The 25,868-nt window shown below is 38.1% G+C and overlaps 1 protein-coding gene across 2 annotated transcripts; it reads right to left on the reverse strand.

Annotated features, from left to right (window-relative positions):
- Positions 1 to 7,128: 7,128 nt before the first annotated feature.
- Positions 7,129 to 20,909, reverse strand: LOC108711669 (CD209 antigen-like protein C). 2 transcript variants are annotated; one of them, XM_041587176.1, is made up of 8 exons: positions 20,627 to 20,909; positions 19,190 to 19,306; positions 16,608 to 16,724; positions 15,730 to 15,762; positions 14,367 to 14,420; positions 10,696 to 10,869; positions 8,185 to 8,294; positions 7,129 to 7,324 (listed from the first exon to the last, which is right to left on the reverse strand). In XM_041587176.1, exons 1-7 carry the CDS (start codon positions 20,634 to 20,636, stop codon positions 8,221 to 8,223), a joined length of 579 nt encoding a protein of 192 aa, XP_041443110.1. In that variant the 5' UTR covers positions 20,637 to 20,909; the 3' UTR covers positions 7,129 to 7,324; positions 8,185 to 8,220. The 2 variants fall into 2 exon arrangements, with proteins under 2 accessions (XP_041443110.1, XP_018109106.2); XM_018253617.2 differs by having other exon boundaries at positions 10,718 to 10,869; positions 20,627 to 20,898.
- Positions 20,910 to 25,868: the final 4,959 nt, after the last annotated feature.

Genomic DNA, 25,868 nt, shown 5'->3' on the forward strand with positions numbered 1-25,868 from the left:
CAGGGGTCCCCAAACTTTTTTGGCCCAGGGACCAAAGAAGAGCCAAATTATTTTGCAAGGACTGGGGGGGGTCAGGAGGGGTCAGGAAGGGGGTCGGTAAGGGGGTCAAATGGGTCGGCGTTCAATTAGACACGCTGCGTTAATTGTTCGGCGGCTCACTTCAGGTCTGTCCGCAGCCCTGCAGTTTGGGACCCCTGCAATAGGGGCCCTTTATAGGAGGACACTTGGGTCCCCTGTGTGCTGTGCTTTGTACTGAGCACCACTTAAAGGAGAAGGAAAACTTAAAATTAAGTAAGCATTATCAGAAAGGACTATATAAATACACCAGTAAACCCTCAAAGTAATGTTGCTCTGAGTCCTCTGTCAAAAGAAACAGCATTTCTTTCCTTCTATTGTGTACTCATGGGCTTCTGTATCAGACTTCCTGTTTTCAGCTTAAACCTGCAGGGCTAGGGCTTGAGCATGCTCAGTTTGCTCCTCTCCCCCTCCCTCCTCCCCTCCCTGCTGTAATCTGAGCTCAGAGCTATGAATGAGCAGGAAGAGACTCAGGCAGGAAGTGATTCACACCAAGACAATATGGCAGTTGCTATACTAGACAAATAGAGAACACGTCAACAGCTGTTTACTCAGGTATGGTAAAGCATTCTGCAGAATAAATATAGTGTTATAGCTTGCACTATTGTGGCTAATCTATTGGCAATAAACTGCCTCAGTTGCTTTCCTTCTCCTTTAAACCTTTCCTTAAAAGGCAGAATACACATCCCACTGCCAGTAGCGTTCGTTTCGGGGGGCGGGCCCTGGTGCGTGACGCACAGCCGGGCCCCGCCCCCATCCATGCGGCCGCATTTGGCCGCATTTTCAATTGCGAACGGACTGCCGGGGGGCCCTGAGGGGGTGCGGGCCCTGGCCCGCTGGCACCCCCTGCTCCCCCGGTAGTTCCGCCACTGCCCACTCCTGTTATCTTATACCTCAGAATGACATGCAATGATTCCAAGAAGGAGGTTCACTCCTTACATTTTTTTCTAAAACCATATACATTTTTTGGAAAATGTTAGTGGACATCCTAACCAAAAATGAATGGACTGCTAATACCACGTTTGAGCTTAGCAGCTATCTTTTAGAGCATTGTGCATGTTCAGCTAGGTTCAATGGCACACCTGGTATGGGCGGTCTAAAATTGCAAATATCTCAGAAACGACTAAACAAGAATAAACCAATGTAACTTGCAAACGTGCTCAGAGAAGCACCCTGAGTAAGCTTACACCAATACATTTCTGGGGAATAGATCTCCTTTAAAAGTGTCATTTTTTTGTTACAGTGAAAGTAAATATTTCAGATATTTACATAGTTTATCAATTCAATGCATATGTTTTCTTTGCACCAGTAAGACGTCCCAGTGAATCTTTTGGCAATGAATTTGCACGATGCTGATGAAGGCGAATAATCAACATAGGCGAATAAGACACTCACATGACATGTCTATTCTATTTATCTCATCCAAGTGACCCCATTTCTGAGCCATTATTTCTGTTTATTATGTGCCAATAATTAGGTACTTTTTATTTTCCATAGGTTGTTCCCTGTCACTGTTGCTCTATGTCATTGGATCTGTACTAGTTATGCCGCATAGTTTAACAACTTCTGTTTTTATTATAACTTCTCTTTTTAATGTGACATAACAGCTGTAGATGTTCTTTTGTATTCAATATGCAAAAAAAAGGGCATGTTCTGCCCTATTATGATTAAAGGGTAAGTAAACCTTTAAAATAAGTGAATGTAAAATTGATGAGGGGGCTATTCTAAGAACTTTTGCAATGTACATTCATTATTTATTTTTTACTCCAAGATATTAAGGGGCATATTTATCAAGGGTCGAATTTCGAATTGAAAAACCTTCGAAAATTCGAATTCAAAAAGGCCAACCGAAATTGAGTTGAAGTTTTTTTTTTGGTCGAATAGGTCCATTTTCATTCGAATAGGTCTGCATTTGGACAAATTAGAATCCTACGGATCAAAAGAATATCGCATTCGATCAAATTTGATTTGAAGTTTTTCCCCCCCAAAAATTTGATTTTTCAAAGTCCACCAATTGACTCCAAATAGGTCATAGGAAGTCCCCCACAGGCTAAAACAGCAATTCGGCTGGTTTTAGATGGCGAATGGTCGAAGTCGAAGTACATGATAAATTTGATATTCTATGTTTTTGAATTTTTTTCAAATTCAAATCGAATTTAGACTATTCCCTAGTCAAAGTACACAAAAAATAGTTTGAAATTCTAATTTTTTTTTCATTCGAAAATTCACCTCGACCTTTGATAAATCTGCCTCGTAATGTTAACATGATTCTTTTTCCGACCAGTCTGACCACCAAGTAGTCAAGTAAGTTTTCAGGAGAAAGAAAGAGGCTGCTCTGATGTTCTTCTGCTTAGGAAAAACAATTAGAAACATTTCTCAAATCTTTCCTAAGCAGAAGAACATCAGAGCAGCTTCTTTCTTTCTCCTGACAAATTCCTTGACTACTTGGTGGTCAGAATAGTTGGAAAATGACCAGCAGGTGGTGCTGTTGTAACAAAATTCATTCTTATTAACAGTACATGTATCCTTTAATATCTTGGAATTAAAATAAAATAAATAATGAATGTAAATTACAAAAGTGCTTCGAATAGCCCCCTCGTCAATGTTACATTCACTTATTTTAAAGGTTTACTCATTCTTTAAAGGTGCTACACCAGGGAGATTGCTGAGTACACTGGGCGAAGGCATTGGGGAAAGACTGAGTTATGCATTATTGTGCCAGATCATGTAAAGCTATGCCAATATTTGCCTAAATATGCCAGGTTACTAATAGATACCATAAATTCAGTAAACACATATTTAAAGGAGTTAACTTTTAGTATGATGTAGAGAATAATTTTCAGCAGCTCACCAGTTTGTAATTTCAGCAGTCTGGTTGCTAGGGTCCCAACTACCCTAGCAACCAGGCACTGATTTGAATAAGAGACTGGGGTATGTATAGGAGAGCGTATTATTAGAAAGATGAGTAACTAAAAGTAGCAATAAACAATACATTTGTAGCCTTACAGAGCGCGTATGTTTAGATGGGGTCAGTGATCCCCATTTGTAAGCTGCAAAGTGTCAGGAGGAGAAGACAAATAATTTCAATACTATTAAAAATAAAAAATGAAGACCAATTGAAAAGTTGCTTAGAATTAGCCATTGCTTAGAACTGTCCTGGCTACAGATATTTCTATCATGGAGCCTGTCTGAAAACAACTTTACTCACTGTTTGCCAGACTTTCCCTTCTGCCTTTTTGTTAGGGGATCATAAAACCGCAAGAGGGCTATTGGAGGTGACAAGGAGACTGTGATACACGGACGACCTACGCAAGGCTGAAACTGCATTATTATATTATATTCCTGGAATATAGGGATGTGGGAAAAGCAAATACAGGTATGGGACCTGTTATCCAGAATGCTCGGGACCTGGGGTTTTCTGGACAAGGTATCTTTGGCATTGGTTAAACATGTGCTTTTTTAAGGAGACTAGTTGGATAGAGAACTAGCAGAAGCTTAGATTGCAAAGAGTGAAGTAAAGGGAACATTTTCTAGTTGCACTAGTGATGTTAGTAGAGAACCACAGTGGTCTGTTCTATGCAGGATGCTGCCACTTTGCAGAACGATTTAACCATACTGGAAAACATGGGGAATCAGATAAGTAATGTAAAAGCTTCAGGCAAATTTATAAATGGCAAGCAAGGACAATATTATGATAAATGTAAAAAAAGGTTTAATTTCTGTTGTCACTTTCTCTTTAACTATGTAACTTTCTTTTATTATATAAACCATCATAAAACCTTTGCTAAAAATACATCATCAGTATCCAAAAAGTGTATGAGCATAATAATAAAATGTTATTTCAACATTTATAAAAAGTACTTTGTAGGATAATTAGCACAGAAACATTTGCATATTATGCAACAGTAGAAGAAAAAAGAACCAAGAACTACTTCTTGGTGAAGTTCAAAAAATGTTCTTTAAATAGTAGCATCCAGCTGGGGAACAATTGCAAAAATGAAAATGTATCATCTCATGAAAATACAAAATGATCTAAATATGATCAATTAACAATTCTGAACTATTTCAGAAATAATCATGTTGCCCATCACTATCTCTCAGTTTCTCTCGTAATTCTCTCTTAGTGCAGGAGTCAGGATCAGATTTTGTTTTTATAATTCTTTTTATTGTTTATGTTTCTTTGTGACAGAACTGAGTATTAATTATTATTAGCTCTTAAGGCTCTAAGAAATTCTCAAGATATTAAGATGTTATTTAAATCTATATTTATCCAAAGTAGAGCATTGCACATACGCTTGCCATTCTATAAACCATATGGCACGACTAGTTCTAATTTCTATATAAATTATATATGGATCATTTAAAGGAGAACTAAAGAGTAACTAAAGAAATAGGCTAGAAAAGTTGTACATTATGTACATAGCAACAGTCATTACTGCATATGTCCATAACTCTTTTGGCAATTTACTCTCAAGTAACATACACCTTTCCATCTCAATTAGTGTTCTCCAATGTCTCTCAGCAGTCTCATTTTGATGGGGTGAGTCAAGTGTTGAGGTCTTATGTCTTATGCTCTTCTTACTGAGCCATGACTGAAAGTTCTTTGGCATAAATTCTGTGCCATTATCAGACCGTATACATTTGATAGTCCCATAGGGGGCAGTATCAGCAATGAACTTTTCTGTGGCTAATACTGTATCACTCTTATTTTTCAGAAAGTACACTGTAGCATTGCGGTTTTATATGACTGATTTATAATGATTTACAATATATACATCTGCTTTGATATATGAATCAAATCCTTGGTTTAGGTAAAAACGGCAGATTTTTGGACGGCTATTGTCCAATGGTCAATGTCTTTGTTACAGCAGATAGACATTAATCTATCCAGACAACTTATTTGAGTAACAAATACGGCCTTGTACAAAGTTAATACTTTAACTAGTTTGCACAACACATTAGAGAAACCTACTGAGAATAAGGGGAGTCCAGTGTCCTTGTATGTGCCTTGCTGGGTAAGCAGTCATATCCATTGTTTATTGTTATATAGTAAACATAGGTATTGTTACCCCTCACATAGCCCTAATAATACCAGACAGACAACAGCCTCACAAGCCTAATTTATTTGATTGTGACTTTGCTGAAGAAGCATAAAGTTCATAAAACAATGGGAGTATTTGCTTTTTTTTAGAAACAAATTTGCCTATGTCAGCAGTTGGGGTTGGGAGCATAAAAGCACAGCCTTTGCCTTGGGTCAGGAGCTTTGATTTGGATCATCGCTTGATTATCGGGAACCTGAGGTTCCGTGGGGCTCCCCGATTGTGCTGATTTGATGCAGAACTGGCTATTCTTGTAATTACCATCATACAAAGCTAAGTAAATGTTTTTAAATTCTACCTTCACTTCACTTCACTTCAACTACACTTTGTACAGGTATGGGACCTGTTATCCAGAATGCTTGGGACCTGTGGTTTTCCAGATAACGTGTTTTTCCGTAATTTGGATCTTCATACCATAAGTCTACTTTAAAATCATGTAAACATTAAAGAACCCCAAGAGGCTGTTTTTGCTTCCAATAAGGGTCAATTATATCTTAGTTTGGATCAAGTACAAGGTACTGTATTATTATTACAGAGAAAAGGGAAATATTTTTTTACAATTTGGATTATTTGATTATAAAGGAGTCTATGGGAGACGGCCTTTCCGTAATTTGGAGCTTTTTGGATAATGGGTTTCCGGATAATGTATCCCATACCTGTAGTTTTAAAAGATCATCATAATTACAGTGACCAAGAATTTCATGCCGGGTTTGAATATCATAACAACCATGACAACTGTCAACAGTCTCATCAAAAGTGTTCAGATAATAAAGTCGATTATATTTCTTGATGGTGAATTTGGTACCGTTCTTATGGATCAGTTCACTCCTATCTTGCAGAAATTTAACAGATGCGCTGTTTCTTGTCACTGCTTCAACAGAGAAAATGTCCTGGATATGTGGGAATATACAGTGCATTAAGTTATGTTGTCTTTACTCTGTTCCCCTTGCTGTCAGTCAGGGACACTTCTGTATCACTTCTCCTCAACGCTACACCAGAAGCCTTTTTACCGTCCACCAACTCCATGTAGTGGTTCTCCGGCTTGAATGTCTCATCAAATCTTTTAAACTTTTTAATGTTTGTAATTATATGTGATATTGCTCCTGTATCCACCAATAGTCATTTTGGTGTTAAACTGTTTGACTGCCTCTCACTTATTATGAAGGCAAATGTTTGCTCTGTGTCATCAGCTGCTTGCTTTACATTGTCCCGCCCCTTGCGGCTGCAAAATGCCTCTTTATGTGTCGGGCTCTTGCAATGGTTACACCACTGTCACCATCTTTTATTTTAGTTTGCTTGGGCATGTGTTAGCTTTGTGGCCCTTTTGGTCAAAGTTGTAGCAGACAGGGTTAATGTTGCCTCTCTCCCTTTCTGTTGTAACAGGGTTGCTGACCTGCATCACATTATCAGTGTTTGGGCTGACACGGTATTTCTCAGTTTTGTCAAAACTTCTTAACTGCATTTTAAACTCCTTGTGTGATATGGATAGCAAAGGGTTTAAACGATTCAGGTAGGCCCTTAAGAATCATTGCCAGCATACAGCGGAGGTTACTACTTTTGGGATAACAATATGATGGATGTTTTGGCTCATGCTGGCACAGGTACAAATGGGGGCAATATGACAGGTGCTGGCATAGATATATGGGGCTACATGATGGCTGCTGGTACAGGTACAGGGGGTAATATGAATGGTAAGGTGGGAAGTAGTAATGCAGGACAGGGTGCATTACCACTTTTGAAGCCCTTGCCTGAGGTGACAAAATACCTTGACCCGGCCCTGGTGAACAGTAGAGAAGGAAGAGAATCATGTGGACCAAGCGGCAGTGGGTGGATATCAAGGGAGAAAGAAGTAGATAGAGCACCATGAACGCTAATACAACTTGGCTCAGCTGTGATGCCATGCATTTATATGGTCAATGAATCGATTGCTCATAGCAGTAAGAAAACACAAAGGTTTGTTGCTAAATCCATGCATGTTTATTATTTCAGTATACAGCGCCATGACTGGGAGCTCCTAACAATATCGCTGGGGATTTTTGCAGATATATGGATCCTTTAAATGACACGGATAATCATTCAAGCGCTCATTGCGAGTCTCCACACAGTTCTCCTTCCCTTGATTATTATTGGGTTCGTTTTTTAACCAATAACTAGATCAAAAACACAAATCATAATTTGCTTGTTAACTACACAGAACACCTAAGCGTTTCTAGCAAATAGCATTAAAAACATTAAAAAAAACTCCGTTGTTTTTCTTTTTTTGAGCAAAACAAGATTTTCCCTACACCTAAACAAATATGGAAGAGACATCAGTAAAGCTTATTTGGCAACCAGAGACCATTATCACTGTAGTCCATGGATTCAATTTAGACTGGAGCTCGGACAGCTTCCATTTAACCAAAACAGAAACCTATGTTACTGTGTTACTTTATACTGAAATATAAAGTGTAAGCCAGATTTCCACACATGAAACATAAAGGCTCACTTGCAAAGGAAACACAGTATACAAAGTGCAAGAAAAGCAATCAGCTATTTGTTTACACTCTGCACACTACACTCCAGCACTTAGAATTGCCTGCAGCCTGTGTTTTTTGTTGGGCTTAATTTGAAATGAGTGGGGGGATAGTGATGAGCGAATTTTTTCGCCAGCCATGGATTCATAGCGAAATTCTGCATTTCGTCATCTGTGATTTTTTTGCATGAAAAATTTCACTTTTGAAAGATTCGCTGCAACAAAAACAATTGCAGACAAAATGTCTCTAAGACAAAAAAGTCACCATAAAAAAAAAACCCATTGACTAAAAAAAGTTGACTTTAAAAATGTTGACGCCCATTGACTTCAATGCGTTTCACAAATTTTTCCTTGTTTCGTGAATTTTTTTGCAGTTTCACAAATTTTTTGGTTATTACAAGGCCTCGTACTATGTAGTTACTCCACTGCTGATCACACAGAGTATTAGCACTGCATTATAATGTACAGTATGGGAAAACAGATCATTATATGACTTACTTGAAGTCGAGATCCCTGCCATTGATCCATTTCCACTTATTTACGCCTGGAGTTGTACGATACATGCCTATCCAGTACTGCTTCAAACCAATAATTAACATCAGAGCTCTCTGCGTGGGAGATGGAGAGAAAATGGAAACCTAAGATGTTTTAGAATACGTTTATTACATGTACAGCCATCGAAGCATTCAGACTTGAGTAGGCCGGCAGACTTAGGGACGCGGGTGGGGAGCCCCTCAGGTGGTAGCACCGCCGGACTTTCTTTTGCAAACAGAAATCATTTCAGCTACTTATGCCTCAGAGTGCAACCTTAGATATTCAACAAGAAATTATACCAATGAATAGTGTCGACTGGGACACCAGGGGCCCCGCCTAAAACCTTTGACCAGGGGCCCACCAATTAATCTTAGACAAAGGGCCCACTCTTAGTACTATTATTATTCTTCCTCTCCTATTCTCTTATCGGGACATTCACTTAGATTCGTAGTTGCGCCAGGCATAACTTTGCCGCACTTCGCCAGGCGTAGTTTCACCAGCGCTTCGCAAATTCACTAAAATCCGAAGTTGCGCTCAGGGGTAGCGTAAGGTTTCGAAGTTGCGCTAGCGTTGATTCGCTAAGTGAAGCGAAGTTATGCTAGCGATGGTTAATTTGCATACGCCGCCAAATTCAAATTTCAATGGAGCACTACAAATGCCTGGGAAACCTTCAAAACATCAAATAAAATGTTTATTTTGCCCTACACATGTGCCCACTGTATAGTTAAGGTGCCATGAGTTAGGAAATGTAGGGGGGAAGGAGGGGAGCCCCAAAAAATGTTTAGATCTTTTTCAGCCTATCACCCTTAACATAGAAAAAACGCCAGCGTTTTTTGGGACTTAGAAAAAATTTTAACTTTTTTTGAAGCAATCCCTATCTACTCTATTGTGCTTCGCCTGGTCTGAGGTGGCGAAGGAAGTCTAGCGTAAAAGGTAGCGTTCAGAACAATGTGCGCATTAGTGAATTTGCGTAGTTACGTCCGTTGCGCAAATTCGCCAGGCGTAAGGGTGTGAAGTTACACTAGCAAAGTTACGCCAGCATCCGTTAGTGAATTTGCGAAGTAGCAAAAATGGCCAACGCTAGCGAATTTACGCTAGCGTTAGGCGCTTCGGTGCATAGTGAATTTGCCCCTTAGTCTCTTTTCTTTACATACTATAATCTGTTATTCCATCTATTAGCCACTTTGTTCTCATAGAAATAGGGAATGGCCATGAAACAGGCCAAATGTTTAGCAGCATGAGGGGCCACTGACACCTGGACCCACCGGGAGTTTTTCTGGTATACCGATGGGCCAGTCCGACACTGCCATTGAATGTAGCCAGAATGTTTACTTCAGAGAAACTGAATCTGGGCAGCTCCATATACAGGGTTTAAAGCAGTGAAATGAAAAATACTTTTATAGGGTTGGTTCACCTTAAAGTCATCTTTTAGTATTTTATAGAATGGCTAATTCTAAGCAATTTTTCAACTGGACTTCATTTTTTCATTTTTATAGTTTTTGAATTATTTGCCTTCTTCTCCTGATTCTTTCTGGCTTTTAAAAGGGGGTCACTGATCCCATCTAAAAAACAAATGCTCTATAAGGCTACAAATGCATAGTTATTGCAACTTTTGTTCATCTTTTTATTCAGGCCCTCTCCTATTCATATCCCAGTCTCTTGGAGAGCTGCTGAATAAAAACCCTAAATAACTCAAAAACCACATAAGATAAAAAATTGCAAATGTCTCAGAATATTACTCTCTACGTCATGCTAAACATTAATTTAAAGGTGATCAACCCCTTTAATATACACAACATGCAGAGCATGTGCAAAGTGCAAAATACATTTAACCCTACTATTGTTGGTGAAGTGGAGGACTGCTCAGCTAAGCCCTGTCCGGTGTTGCTAATACACCTTAGTTTTGCAAACTAACACTCAGCAGGCTATTTCTTTCTCATACGGTCAGTCAATTTATGTGAGAACTCACCCATGTGGTCTGGTGGGGGTGCGACGGGTCGGGGACGCCTACCTTGTCCATCTTCGTCGTTGACGTTCCTCTGAATGTGCTTACTTCTGGATTCAAGACACTCAGCTATTTCCAGATTTATCCAGAAAGTGCAGAATATGACATCATCGGTGTCGCAAAATTCTAATTATTTAAAGGGCTCTTTGTGTAGTTTTCTTTGCCCAACGTAAAGGTCTATTCATTAGTTCCTGGGTGCGATATTTCTACTTGTGTTTGACCCTGCCTAATCTTGACCAAGTCCTGTTTGCTGCCTATCTTTGGCCACTGCCTGTGTTTTGACCATTCTTTCGTATTTTGACCCGGCCTTTGACCCTGACTCCGCTTCTGGCTCCTGTTTTGTACTGTGCTGCCCGTTTGGTAAATTGACCCCAGGTCCCGAGCATTCTGGATAACAAGTCCCATACCTGTACTGATAAAACCCCTTCTTTTGTTTCAATATGTAAATGGCATGACCACATGAAATTCACCTAGATGGAAAGAGCATCTCACCATTTCTGCTTCATCTTCTACAGTAAGAAGGGAGGAGTTTGCATTGGCACAGCTGGTTTTAGCCTCCTCCCAGGTCTGGGGAGTAGTAGAAAAATAGTAGCAAAATGAATTCACCATTCTCCAGCCAGAGGGGCAGCGTCTGCAGGTTTGTTCTGAAGAAGCAAAATAGTTTAAGCAATATCATCTGAGATCTCTCCCCTGAACAATGTAAATCTCTATAAAAAGATATTGCATAAAACAGCTCATATGTAAAACTCTGCTTCGTGTAAATAAATCATTTTCATGATTAAAAATTGTAGTAGGATGTGCCATTGGGTAATCCTTAATAGAAAACTACCGTTTTAAGAACTATGGACCACCCCTGGGAACCTATGGCTCTCGGTGCACAGAAACAAACCAAGGGCTCACATACATGTTAAGTCACATGAGCCAATTAATGGACAATGTCCTGACTTTTACTCCCACACATCTGTTGCTTAAGTATTCACTTTGGGGGTACCGATTTCCTTTAAGATTGCCACTTGTTGCAGGCAAGCAAATTCTAAATAATTAGTAATGCTAACTTTATAATGACACTGTCAAACCAGTTATTGTTTTTCTGCAAACAGAATTAAATTAGGAAACCTATCCTGAATGTCTAACCTCATAAATGCAGCAAGACCTGCCAATTTAAATGAGCACTTAGGGGGTGTGCCCCCCTTATGCTCTTACACTTGCATGTGGGGTCTTAGTAAAGTGACTCCATAAACTATTAATGTAAACTATATGGGGATGCTGGGAGACTCTGCTGGTGCAGATTATATTGCTTCATTATACATTTTACAAAGGGACTAAGTTTTACCTGCAACTTACTTGCTGCTTTCAAAGTAAAATTAAGCAATTGAATTCTTAATGAATCAGATGAAAATTAAGCGTAGGACTGGCCAGATATGGGATGTCTTTGACGTAGTTGGCCAGCTTAAATATATTGCAATATATGGACAAACAATCCCTGTGTTGTTTAAAGGGTAAGGCATTTTTCAGTAGCCGTATGCACAAAATGTCTCTGTCTTAAATATATTGATAATGTGTTGAGTGCAGAGGACTCTTGTATTTGTCTATATGTATTTTGTGGTCACACCCTCATTGCACCCCCGCTTAATGGTTTTAAAAATTAGTGGTGAGCACAACTTTCCCTTGTTTGTTATAGTTATACAGGAGCAGTGACCAGCTCCATGTTGTAACTCCCACCCTTCCCAGCTATAGTCAGGTGATCCCACTGGTGTCTAATAAAAGGGCAGCAAGTTTGGGAGTTTTACTTTGAAAGCAGCAAGTAAGTTGCAGGTAAAACGTATTCGTCCCTTTTATAAAATGTATAATTAAACCATAGAATTCTTAATGAATCAGATGAAAATTGAGTGTAGGTCTGGCCAGATATGGGATGACTTTGACGTAGTTGGCCAGCTTAAATATATTGCAATATATGGACAAACAATCCCTGTTTTGTTTAAAGGGTAAGGCATTTTTAAGTAGCAGTATGCACAAAATGTCTCTGTCTTAAATATATTGATACTGGGTGGAGTGCAGAGGACTCTTGTATTTGTCTATATATCTATATATCTATATATATATATATCTATATATATATATATATCTATATATATATATATATATATATATATCTATATATCTATATATCTATATATCTATATATATATATATATATATATATATATATATATATATATATATATATATCTATATATATATCTATATATATATATATATATATATATATAAATATATATATATATATATATATATATATATATAGATAGATATATATAGGGATGTGAAAATTTAGACACCCTGTAGTTCTCACAGTGTACACTAGATGGCACTGTGCGGTAGTTTAAAGGTCTTGGTAACCATGAGGTCTGGGTCCATTACTTTAGCCCAACCAAGCAGGCTGGAAGGGAATGGGTAGTATGATCCTAGGACCAGTGTCCCTAGTAAAGTGATAGCATATTCTTTTATAGATCACGCTAGGAGTGATAGAGAGGTTAAATAGTTGAGCAGCTCAATGCTCCAACTAGTATATTAGAGGGATTAAGATCCCAGGGTATTAGTGACCCAGAGTAGGGACAAAGTGTTGAGACTAGGGATGGTAGGAATTCACCTAGATGCCAACTAAAGAGATCCTGAAAACTGGGCAATACCTCTCACAAGCTGCAAACTCTCTGCTGATGGGATTCAGCCTATACTGGTACTGTGAGTATATGCTACCTTTGCGCTATCTGTGTTCTAAGCTCCATTGTGGATATGTGCTACTGTAAATAAATACTGTTCTTGGTTAAGCATAAAAGAACCTCTGGCGCCCAATTCTTGTGCATTGGCACACGGTTACAGTTACACTACATCCTGCCTCCACCCCGCTGCGAGGGCTTACCCCTGTGTAAAGAGAGTCTCATTCGTGGTTCCACACCACATGGAAAATAGCTAAAATTGACCACAGTTTACTATAGCGTTAAATATATATATATATATATATATATATATATATATATATATATATATATATATATATATATATATATATATATATCCATTGGTAGTTAGCAGCGCACACTGGAATTTTTTTAAAAGGTTTAATTTATTTATCAAATATTAAAATTTATCAACGTTTCGGTCCGGGTCTTGGACCGTTCTCAATAGAACGTTTGAAATCAAGGCACAGGAGATGTTTACATAAAGAATTGTTACTAAACAGAGAGGTAAAATTCCTTTTTTACTATGATTAGAGGTTAATAAGTTAGGGACCACCATGTGGGGTTTTAACGTGACGTGGTATGGTGGCTTATCAATATTATGATCATAACTTTGTAACAAAAAAACCCTGTTTCAAAATTACATGCACTTGCATATTTACTTGAATCATTTAGACAGGGCTCTAAACGTTTTGAAATCGGCCTCAGGTGTGCATCCACAACCCCCCATTTTTGTGTATATATATATATATATATTGTATGTTCAGTGTGCGCACTCTTACCAGATCAAAGTTGCGGTAATTTGGCCAGATCAGTAGCACTTCCATTGTATTTAATGGAGTGCTCCCACAACCCTCCTATTTTGCATTTTTGTATTGTGGAAGAATTATTCTGCTGGAAGCTGAGCAGTTATGCTGTAGGCCAAGCTTCTATATCATGCCTTTAAAAATGGGTGTTGGTCTGGCCAGTCCGTCTCTATTATAAACTGCAAGCAGGGGAGGACTAAGCCTGTGAAATTAATGCTGTGGTTTTAGCAATCTCTCTCTTCTAAAAGCTAATGGTGGGGGAGGACTAAGACCTCTAACTAAAATCAATACCCAGGTCAGGAGACATATCCCAAGAAATGTGACCATGTAGGGAGTTGCCAGCCTTTGAAAACTATGACCAGAGGTAAATAGTTAGGGACCACCATATGGGGTTTAACTTGATGCGGATCAGAAGCACTTCCATTCTATTTTAATACATTTTTACTTAGCCTTCGAATGCTCCCACAGCCCACTCACTAGAACAGACATCTTAATGATATTCTCTATGCAGATTTATAATTGCGACTCTCTATGCAATGACAACTCATCGTTCTTATGTAAAAATCTAACAAGATGATTAAAGAGGCATTTGCTTACCAAAAGTCTGGTTAATGATTCTCATTTGTGACACAAGTTCCGCTTTCGCCTCATCTTCAAAATAATTGATAAATACTGATTTAAAAAGTGACTTTGTTACAACCAAAAATACAATATTTCATAATTTCAGTTTACTGTACTTACGCTATGTTTGCCATGAACCTAATAGCACATTTTTGAAAAGGTCGATTTTTATGGATCAAATCAAACAAAAGAGAAAAACAATGAAGCCAAAGCAAAAACCCAAGTAGACATATACAGTAATACTGTAGTACTGCATTTAAAGAATAACATCTAAGTAGTACAAATCTTTAAGAAGACATGATAGAGTGAGTAAAACCATAGAGCCTGGAAAGAAGACGTCTATGGAGGGGGCTGATTACCAGATAGGGTGATGGGTAAACTGTATTAGATGTCCTGATTTTGTTTTGGAAAGGGGCTATATCATACCATGGAGACCAGACCTTAAAGACCTTAATACATTTGTGTAGCTGAACACATTCATAATTGTTCAGCAGTGGAGCCAAGCTCTAATAGAGCGATTTTTTGTTCATACGCCTAAGGCTTTCATAAAGAAATGCCAGAAAAGGACATTCAGACCTGTTTAAGCTGAAATAATTAACATATTTAGTGAGAATCCAAGGCCCAGCAATGGCTTTCATGATTTTTTTCATATGTGCTGTTTCTGTAATAATCAAATAGTACTGTGTATTTGTATGAATATATATTAGTAATAAATCAATCATATTGCTTTTATTTAGGGGGTTGGGCTATTTGGGGCAAAACTAGAATTCTTCTGGGTTCTTTAAAACTCGAATATTTTGAGATTTATTAAAGCCGAATGCAGCAAAAAGCCTGTGTTGTGTATAAGTCAATGGCAGAGGCCCCTATCTTATTTTGAAGTTTCGGTGGTCTGTGCTGGAATTAGCCTGAAAATTCAACCTTTTCTGGCAAAAATCTGAAAAAATCGAGTGCTTCGGAAAAAATAGTACAATTCAGGTTTTTGCTCAATTTTATCAAGTTTTTATCCGAACTGATTGAATCAAGCTTTTTTTTTTAATAATAAATAAGGTAAAATCGGGTATGGAAGTTTGCTCATGTTTTTTTATTTAAAAAATGAGATAAATTTGGATTTTAGTAAATAACCCCCCACATGTTTAAATATTTTTAGTAGTGATAAGGTATGGTGACCCAAAACTATAGAAAAAAATCATTATCTGGAAAATCTTAGGTCCCAAGCATTTCAGATAACAGCACCCATATGTCCATACCATCATTGAGAAACAGTATAAATTGAGTGTGGTGCTATGGTCACATTCTATTCTTGTTTGGAATGAGTAAAGAGTTTATGGAGCTTACTCACCTGACTGCTTTAGTTGACTGGTAATAACAGAGTCTGCAAAGAGAAAATGCAAAACAGTGGTTGGGTTCAGACTTGATATGGATAGTGCACATTTATTACTGAGCATTTCTAATGTCATATACAGTATTTATAAATAAAAGAACATGTTTCACTTTACAGCCATGTCATTCATATGATTTAATTTTAGCGAATCGGAAACAACACATTTCAGTTTTCCATTAGCCCTGATGAAACCCCCATTACAGACTAATGAAAATAAGAGTTCATGGGTAGTGATGGTCGAATTTGCGGCGAATTTGCAAGTTTCACCATCGCCGAATAAATTTGCGATGGAAATCGATGGAATTGACGCCGTCGATTTAGATGTCGGCGAGATTAACAGACGCCCATTGACTTTAGTGGGCGCCGGTGTCAACTTTGAAAATTGTTGCCGCCGTCAAAATCTGCGTTTCATGAATTTTTTTGTGGCGAATTGATACAGGACAAATTCGCCCATCACTATTCATGGGGAACCTTCCATTGTTCATAGTGGCCAAAACTGACTTGACCTTCCAGGACTGACACCCATTAGGGCAGGACAGATTTCTGTAAAATCCAACCCCCATTTACTTTGGCATGTTATAGATTGCATTGCTGCCTATATTCCTTTAAACAAGTGGTCGACTTCCTGGATCTTTGGGCTGGTGTTCTGCCAGAAATCATCTGTTTAAACAAAAGAATTGCACCTGCTCCAGGGCTTTGGTGCCAAACTTATATGTTTATATGTAACCCCCAAATACAGCAATGCAGTTAGAGAATTGTAGGTCTGAGTATTTTCTAAGTAGATGTGTATTCACCAATCACTGTAATTGCTCATCATTATCTCCTCTGGAACTCACAATATATAGACACCAGACTTGTTAGAATTATCAGGAAAATGAACACAAGGATAAACAAGATCACCAGAACAAACAGGAGTGTCTTTTGTGCCATGAACTTTTCACCTGGATTAAAATCTGAAATACAGACAGAAACATTAATATTGTATGTATATATATATATATATATATATATATATATATATATATATATACATATATATATATATATATGTATATATATATATATATATATACATATATATATATATATATATATATATATATATATATATATATATATATATATATATATATATATATATATACCCAACTTACTAGCTGCTTTCAAACTTGCTGCCCTTTTATTAGACACCAGTGGGATCACCTGACTATAACTGGGAAGGGTGGGAGCTACAACATAGAGCTGGTCACTGCTCCTGTATAACTATAACAAACAAGGGAAAGTTGTGCTCACCACTAATTTTTAAAACCATTAGGCAGGGGTGCAATGAGGCTGTGACCACAAAATACATATAGACAAATACAAGATTCCTCTGCACTCAACCCATTATCAATATATTTAAGACAGAGACATTTTGTGCATACTGCTACTGAAAAATGCCTTACCCTTTAAACAAAACAGGGATTGTTTGTCCATATATTGCAATATATTTAAGCTGGCCAACTACGTCAAAGTCATCCCATATCTGGCCAGTCCTATGCTCAATTTTATCTGATTCATTAAGAATTCTATTGCTTCATTATACATTTTACACAGGGACTAAGTTTTACCTGCAACTTACTTGCTGCTTTCAAAGTAAAACTCCCAAACTTGGCTGCCCTTTAATTAGACAGTAATTTTTAGTGTCTCTGTCTTAAATATATTGATAATGGGTTGAGTGCAGAAGGATTTAATTGTTCGGTCAAATGATTTTACTTCGACTGCAAATGGCCAAATTAGATGAAAAAAAAACTTTGACTTCCATATTCGAAGTCGAAGTAATTCAATTAGATGGTCGAATTTCGAAGTATTTTCAACTTCGAAATTCGACCCTTGATAAATCTGCCCCTATATGATTAAACTATTTAATGTGTTATAAATATGCTGAAGGGCAGATTTATCAAGGGTGAATTTAGAATTCGTGGGAGTTTGTAAAAATGAACTCCCATTGAAATATATCAAAAAAATTTAATTTTTGAAACTCGTGTGAATGGGATCGACCCGCAAACTGGATTCGAATATCAAATTTTTTCTCCGGAAAAAACTTGATTTTAAGGAAGGCTGCAAACAACTCCAAATTAGCAGGTTTAATGTGGCTAATAGTTGAATTTGAATTCTTAAAGGGACAGTACATGATACATATCGAAAATCTAATTTGAATTTATTTAAAAAAATCTAACTGAATTTTACCTATTCCCTAGTCAAATTCCACAAAAAAACTTGAAAATTCAAATTTCAAGATTCAAATTCAAATTCAAAATTTTCATTTTCATTGGTCCCTTAAAGTCAATATATTTCTTCTTTACATTAGAAAGCATATTGTCTACATTTTATTTCTTCCATGCATTTCCACTTGCTGACCTAGAATAAACGAGTTTATACATATTCACCAATACCTTATTGTTTCAGTCATCTAAAAATTCTTGGACTTTATACTTTCTCAAAAGATGAGTAAAAAGCAAACATTGTACCAGACAAAATTAATTTTCTGTCCTGATATGTTTGTCCTTTTCAATATTTTTGCTGGTGCCTCCAAGATGCCACCGGTTTACTGTAGGTCCAGCTCCCACTCCTTTCTTCAAACCAATGTAATTAGATAAATAGTAATTAGATAAATACAATATTTTATTCTATATTGAGGCTGTGAATATTTAAAAAAGATGTAATTGTTGCTTTAACTCTGCTGATTTCCTATTGCATTTGCAGTGTCATAAATTCGAAGTTTCACAAGGAGAAGATGATAAAAGTACCTTTCAGTTTTATCTGATTATGTCCCATTTGGGTAATTTAGCTAAGAATACATTTTGTTTATTGAGGACTTGGCTGCACTTTACAATCCCTTGGTTTGGTTTCAAATCTAAGAATGGTATTTAGAGGTAGGGGTGCTGAAGCTGGTCCTTCATAGTTGTGAAAAAGTGGTATATGGATTATCAGAAAATCTAAATAAATGCAAGGTACGTGTAGGAATAATTCTTGTGCATAATGTTAAGTTTAGGAGTCTGGTACACGGTAAAAACTCTTAATCAGAATCAGATTAAGAGTTTGAGAAGAGAAAAACATAGAGTTCATAGAAGATATGGTCAGGGTAGAGAAATCAGGGAACTTGGATTCCCTACAAAGAAAGTATTTGTAGGGAGAAAAAACTGTTTATTTTGGACAAATAGTCCTTGGTGTCAGTGGAAAGGTATTGTCCATTTGTCAAGGTGAAGAAACTTTATTTTTTGCAGGAAAACACTTTTAAGAAAAGGCCAAAAAAATAGAGATTAATTACAGGATCAATGAGGAGTGCACAGCCCAAACACATACATAACATACATATGTAACATGCATACAAACTCAAAGATAAACCACACACACAGTGACATTCTGTATACGTTACATTTTGATAAAAATTTTTCTTGTATTCCATGAGTCTCTATCCTCACAGAAGGCTCAGTGGGTTCTGTTATGTAGTCATCCTCATATATATTATCTTCAGCCTGGCTTTGGTGTTTTCCTAGGAATGGAAGCCAGTGTTTACCACTCAAAGTTTTTAAACCACAACCACTATAAACCATGTCTACATTAATGGTGGTAGCACACCAAAAAAACAAATGGTTGGTGCTCATTGCAGGGATATCACTTATATGTGAAAAAATACATACCCTTAAATCCATATGCCTCATCCTCCCCTGTGGATAACACAGCAACCCCAAGCATATGATTAAACACCTTGGGGTCCCCCTAACAAGCATTTCCAAATGTTAACAAACCCCTCACCAGACTCAAATCCCACAGACAGAGTATGGCACACACAGACAGAGTAGGGCAGGCAGAGTAAGGCACACACAGGGAGCATAGGAAAGGCAGAGAATGGCACACACACAGGGAGCATAGGGAAGGCAGAGTATGGCACTCACAGGGCGCATAGGGAAGGCAGAGTATGGCACACACAGGGAGCATAGGGAAGGCAGAGTATGGCACACACTGGGAGCATAGGGAAGGCAGAGTATGGCACACACAGGGAGCATAGGAAAGGCAGAGTATGGCGCACACACAGGAAGAATAGGGAAGGCAGAGTATGGCACATACAGGGAGCATATGGCAGGTAGAGTATGGCACACACAGGGAGTATAGGGCAGGCAGAGTATGGCACAGAAAGGGAGCATATGGCAGGCAGAGTATGGCACACACAGGGAGTATAGGGCAGGCAGAGCACTGCCCTAGGTGAGTAGTAAACTCAGGTGGGGTTTCATTAAACATTGCTTATGCCAAAAAGCAAAAGCAATCTTATATGGGCCCCTATGGGTAATATCAGAGTGGCGTTTTCTCTGTTTTTGCACCAGTGGAAAATAGCAATCATGCTTGACACCTGAATGCATCTGAATCCCCTCTTACTGTAACATTAACCTAAGGATGTTCTTTGGAGAGAAACTAAGCAGTAAAAAATGATAGATTTAAGGGAAATCTATCTATTGATCTCGCTATCATCTATCTATATATATATATATATTATCTATCTATCTATCTATCATCTATCTCTCTATCATCTATCGCTCTATCTATCTATCTATCGTCTATCTCTCTATCATCTATCGCTCTATCTATCTATCATCTATCTATCTATCATCTATCTATCATCTGTCTGTCTCTAACTTTCCACCACGCTATCTCTATTAGGGATACAAACCAACCCTATGCATCATAAATTACATAGCTCAGAGCACTGGTAAAGTTAGACACAAGTAGATCTTATTGAAATTATCAGCCTGGTAAAGGTCTTAATGATAAATCCTCATTTTATGAAGATTAATAACATGTACCCCCTGCCTCTCACCTTTGTTCATCTTGAGCCACTGACTTGGAATTTTCTTCTGCTCAGCTGAGTTGGTTGGGTTAGTCCTTGCCACCCCTGCTCTATGTCCTTCTCCCCAGCTGCGCAGCTATTTCAACTTGTATTCTACTTCCCATTTTTTCACAACTTTTAATTTTTTTCATAATTCCTTTCAATATGCTGAAGTAGCATTTTCCCAAAGTATATATCATAAAGGACTTAAACAGCATTATTAAAGACAGACTTAGCCTAAAAATCGTTTTATTATAACTTTATGCCACAACTCTACCTCTGCTTTTTGTAGCGTTGGGTGCAGGCTGCTTCCCCACTGCCAAGGGAACTGGATACAATCAAAGATATTGCGCTGCAGCACGAAATTGGTGAAAAAATCTGTGTTTTTATCTGTGCCAAAAGCTAGGCCTAGCTTTTGGCCCAAATAAAAATACAGATTTCTCACAGAACACTTTATACCACAGGTTCTGCAGTTAAATCTATTTTGGAGAATAGTGATGGGTGAATCTGACCTGTTTTGCTTTGCCAAAAATTCATGAAATGGCAAAACTTCGCTGAAAAAATTCGCTGAAAAACATTTTTTTTGATGCACGACAAATGTTTTCATCCATTAGAGCCTATGGGTGTAATTTTCTTGTCGAAACTTGAGGAAATTTTTTGCTCATCACTAGGAGAACTATTGGCCTATATTACAATGACAAAAAACTGTCTAGGATGTTAACCCAAAAACCCAAGTGGGGCTATAAACGGGAGGGATCTCCTTATGAAAACAGGTCCAGTTAAAGGGGACCCGTCACCCAAAAAAATAATTTTAAATCCTATTTTATCATGTTAGTCTAGCAAAATGAACTTTAATTACATTGTAAAATGATTTTGAATCTTGTTTCCTTCCGTCTGGGAATTAATAATTATAGCAAGCAGGCAGCAGCCATTTTGTGGACACTGTTATTAAGACAAACCTTGTGTCATCTCAGAATCTTGTTTGTGCATCAGAATGGGGGACCTGATGTCCATCCCCATGTCCTGGTTACACAATTAAATGGTAAAGAGAACTGGGGAATGTGGGGAGAGAAGTGACATCTAGGAAGTGCTGAATGGAAAGTGAAAGTAATTGTCTGCCTAAGGCATAGAGGAGGGGCAGGCAATATTTGATTGACAGCAGCTATGAATGCTTAAATAAAAAAAATTATTTGGGTTTCGTGTTTAATTTGAAAAGGACTTATATTATACAGCTTTTTATGTCTGGGTGACAGGTTCACTTTAAGTGCTATCAATCCAGTGGTGGGGTTTTGGGTAAACTAAAGAAATGCTGCTATAAATGTGCAGGCTGCACTACATGCAGATATATGGTAATACGAAAGTCCTTTAAACATCCTCACTCTGGAAAAGAGAGATAAATTAAGCATCATATCATATGTGCATCCACACATGTCATATACATTTTAACATGCTCCTGTGGTTTAACTTATTTGGGAAAACCCCAAAATACATGGGGAATCATAGGTCTTTAATAAAAAGAGGCTTTGAGACTGGTAAATCGGATTTACATTTGCCACGGCATTTTTTTAAAGGAAGGATATAGACTCTCTACTCTAAGGTTTATGGGGATTGATTTAATTTCTGAACCTAATAGAGGTAATGGTTGGGACAGTATACTTTCACAAAAGGAGTTATATTAGATTAGGACTATGGAAACTGATGCCCATTGAGGTTTAAATAAATACAGTACCTTTGTACCATTTTTGGATACTAGATACATGAGGGGTTCTTTTAGGGGTTCTATGAAGTTTGATGCTGTAGGTGATGCGCCATTCCAACTCAGTGTTTCTTAAGTGTATTCTTTTGTTACCTCATTTTTTATAGATGGGAGCATCATGGTTTCTAAAAATGATTTTTCAAGTATATGTGCCACAACTTATACAGTGATTTGCCTATGTATTTTTAAATGCACATTTAGTAATGTTTTTTATGTAAATTTATTACAGATGTATCTGTAGAAATAAGTCAAATCAACTGGACTTGCTGTGTTTTTGCTGAAGACGTTTCACCAGTCATCCGACTGGCTCTCTCAATTCAGAATGAATGAATACTGATTTGAGAAAGCCAATTGGAGGACTGGTGAAACATCTTCAAGAAAAACACAGCAAGTCCAGTTGATTCAGTGCCGGGCCATGCTGGGCAGGCGCCCTAGGCAGGCCCGGCACTCGCGGCGCCTGTATAGTGTGTGCGTGCGCGCATTTGCGAGAAAAGTCGGAAAGAGAAGGGAACCGGACATGGGGTAGGCGACAGAGGAGGTAGGTGCCTGGCGCCCTCCCAGCTTTGCGCCCTAGGCACTTGCCTACTTTGCCTTCCTCTAGTTCCGGCCCTGAGTTGATTTGATTTATTTCTACAGATATACCATGACCTTCACGCTTATTACAGATGATTTTGGTTATTGCAAATTGCACTTTATTGTACATTAGATATTATAATATTATTCGCTTTATTTTTTTCAGATTTCTCTTAAATGTAATTATTTGATGTCTGCAGGAATTGCGTTCAAATAAGGGTTAACAAGCTAATCTTGGAGAATGGGTGTGGTTTAGTAGTTGTTCACAGGTGGGAGTCTATAAAGTACTTTCGTGATGTACTGTATAGTATGTATCTTAATCTTGCCCAGCAACAAATCACCTCTTCTTTGGTTGACTAATCTCCCTGAAATGTCTTTCCGCCATCTAAAATGTGAATCGAACTCGGATTGCTTCATTCTCCAAAGTCGCCTGAAGTTGCATCACGAGGAAACTTCGGGCAAGTTTGGAAAACGATAAAAAACGAAAAGCGATCCGAGTGCCACCCCGCCATCAGGTGCAGGAGTGGTTCGCCATCTCCAAACATGTAATGTCATATGTGACCATGGTTGCAACCTGCTGCCAATCCTCCACCCAGGTCAACTGACCAGGGATGGGCAAATTTGACCCGTTTCATTGTGCTAAAAATTCGCTGCCAGCGAAATGTCGCCGATGCCCATTAAAGTCTTTGGGGGTCAAAAAAATTTTGATGTGCTGCAATTTTTTTTTTGACGAGCGACACCATACGAGTCTATGGGCATCATTTCCACTGTGAAACAAAGTAAAAAAAAATTCGCCCATTACTACGACTGACCCATGTGCCTTGCTTTTGCATATATTCTCAACTTTGAGGTGCCTTGCTTCCTGAAGAGCTACCCAGGGTTGGGTGACATGCTGGAGAAGGCATGTAGGGTAGGTATGCAGCTACTCTTGCAAGTTCCCCGCCGTCAGTTTCTCCTTGGCACAGATGCAGCAGCAGCATCATCTGACACCCTACCGGCTGATCTGTGACCTGCCAACATGTTGGAATTTGAGGCTGCACACGGTGGAGCACCTCGTAGAGCAGCACTGGGCAGTCAGCAATTACCTGCTGGAGCATAGTGCCGGGGGTACTCAGGAGGCAAAATTGTGGTACTTTAGTGCAACACATCAGGGGCTATCCCTTGAGGAACTTCATCAGGGGCTATCACTTTCGTGGTTCTTCATGGCTTGGATGATTTCTTCAACAAGCATCATATCCAAGGCTTTTGTGACCGTAAGATCTACAGCTAGTTAGTATAGATATTGGTATATAAATTATATATATGTAAGTGTATAGATAGGTCTGTATAAGTTTGTGTATATATGTGCAGGGGTTAATGGACTTTTTTTTAAACAAATTTACTATGTAGGTTTATTTATTATATAAACCAACCACCCCACAGCAATGTCCAAAAGATCAGAGTTACAAAATTTGATTTCACCATTTATAAAAAGTACTCTATGGGATACGCACAGAAACATTTGCATATTATGCAACAGTAGAAGGGGAACTGGAATAGAAACAAGAACTTGTTCTTGGCGAAGTTTACCAAGTTTTAATAGTAACATCCAGCTGCTCACTGAAGGGGAACAATTGCAAAAATGAAAATGTAATATGAGCCACATCTCATGGAAATAAGAAACAGGATTCGTGTCTGAGTCCGTTTGGAAGCTCTGATACATCTTCGAGGCAAAAGGAACCCTTCGAATAGTTGTCGCAAAAACAAGTTGGTAAAAAGTCAAATGTAATTGTTGATAAGCCTGCTGCAAAGTATCATGTTGAAATACCCAACAGCTGTTTTAAACCTCTCTCCATAACCTCTGCAGTTGTTAATTCATTCTAATCCTATTATCTCCAGCCCTTTTTAATAACCACTTTGTTACAGAATTTATTATTTTTATAAATTCGTAAGGCTCTCAGATATTCTTTAAATCTAGTTTATAAATTGTGATATATCCATAGTAGAGCATTGCGCATACACTTGTCATTTTATAAAGCATATGTCATGGTTCTTCCTCAATAATATTTTGGGAATATCATTGTGCAGTAGTGCTTCACCGTCGAGTATATTCTAGTGTTTCAAAATCTTAGTAACATCAATATAGAGGTAGTAACCTGGAGGGAATGGTGCAAAGTGCAAGAAATAGGTGCAACCCAGTGTTGTTTTCCACTTTCCACCCTTCCAGCCTAAATGAATTGTTGCAGGACTCTGCATTGCATTTCAGAGCACAGCGACATGTAGCACCCCGTGAATACAGTGCTGTCTGTGTTTGGCAGTACTGTATTCATAAGGGGAGGTAGGTGGTATGCCCCCTATCCTCTAACATTCAGATATGCAAGTTAGGGAACTGCTGGGATGCAGGATACAATCGGATCCTGTTCTTACAGCCTGCCCTAAGGAAAAACATGCGGCACAACATGGGACAAAACCTGCCTCCACAGCCCATTGATTTGCTGAAAGCAAGAAAATAATTGTGGTGTAACAACAATTAGCAGTTTGTTTTTATTGATCTATAGATATTTATACAGATATAGATTTTTTTTAAAAAAAATACTGCACCGATCAGATCCCTAGACTGTGTTCAGTATTGAGATAGTACGGCCTGATTTTTGATTGCTCAAACCTTAAAGGGGACCCATCACCCAAAAAAATTATTAAAAATCCTATTTTATCAGATTGTTCAAGCAAAATGAACTTTAATTACACTATATAAATTATTTGAATCTGGTTTCCTTCAGTCTGGGAATTCATAATTATAACAAGCAGGCAGGAGCCATTTTGTGGACACTGTTATTAAGGCAAGTCTTGTATCATCTCAGAATCTTGTTTGTGCACCAGAATGGGGGAGCGGATGTCCATCCCCATGTCCTGGTCACACAGTTA

This window comes from Xenopus laevis, chromosome 3L (assembly GCF_017654675.1).
Source record: "Xenopus laevis strain J_2021 chromosome 3L, Xenopus_laevis_v10.1, whole genome shotgun sequence".
Taxonomy (NCBI): Eukaryota; Metazoa; Chordata; class Amphibia; order Anura; family Pipidae; genus Xenopus; species Xenopus laevis.

Excerpts from the sequence above, each read along its gene's own strand:
- LOC108711669 (XM_018253617.2), bottom strand. Across the intron at positions 15,763-16,607 it reads AAGTCTGGTGTCTATATATT|ACTCTGTTATTACCAGTCAA; the intron begins GTGAGTTCCAGA and ends TTCTCTTTGCAG. Across the intron at positions 7,325-8,184 it reads GGCAGGGATCTCGACTTCAA|TTATTGGTTAAAAAACGAAC; the intron begins GTAAGTCATATA and ends TTTTTGATCTAG.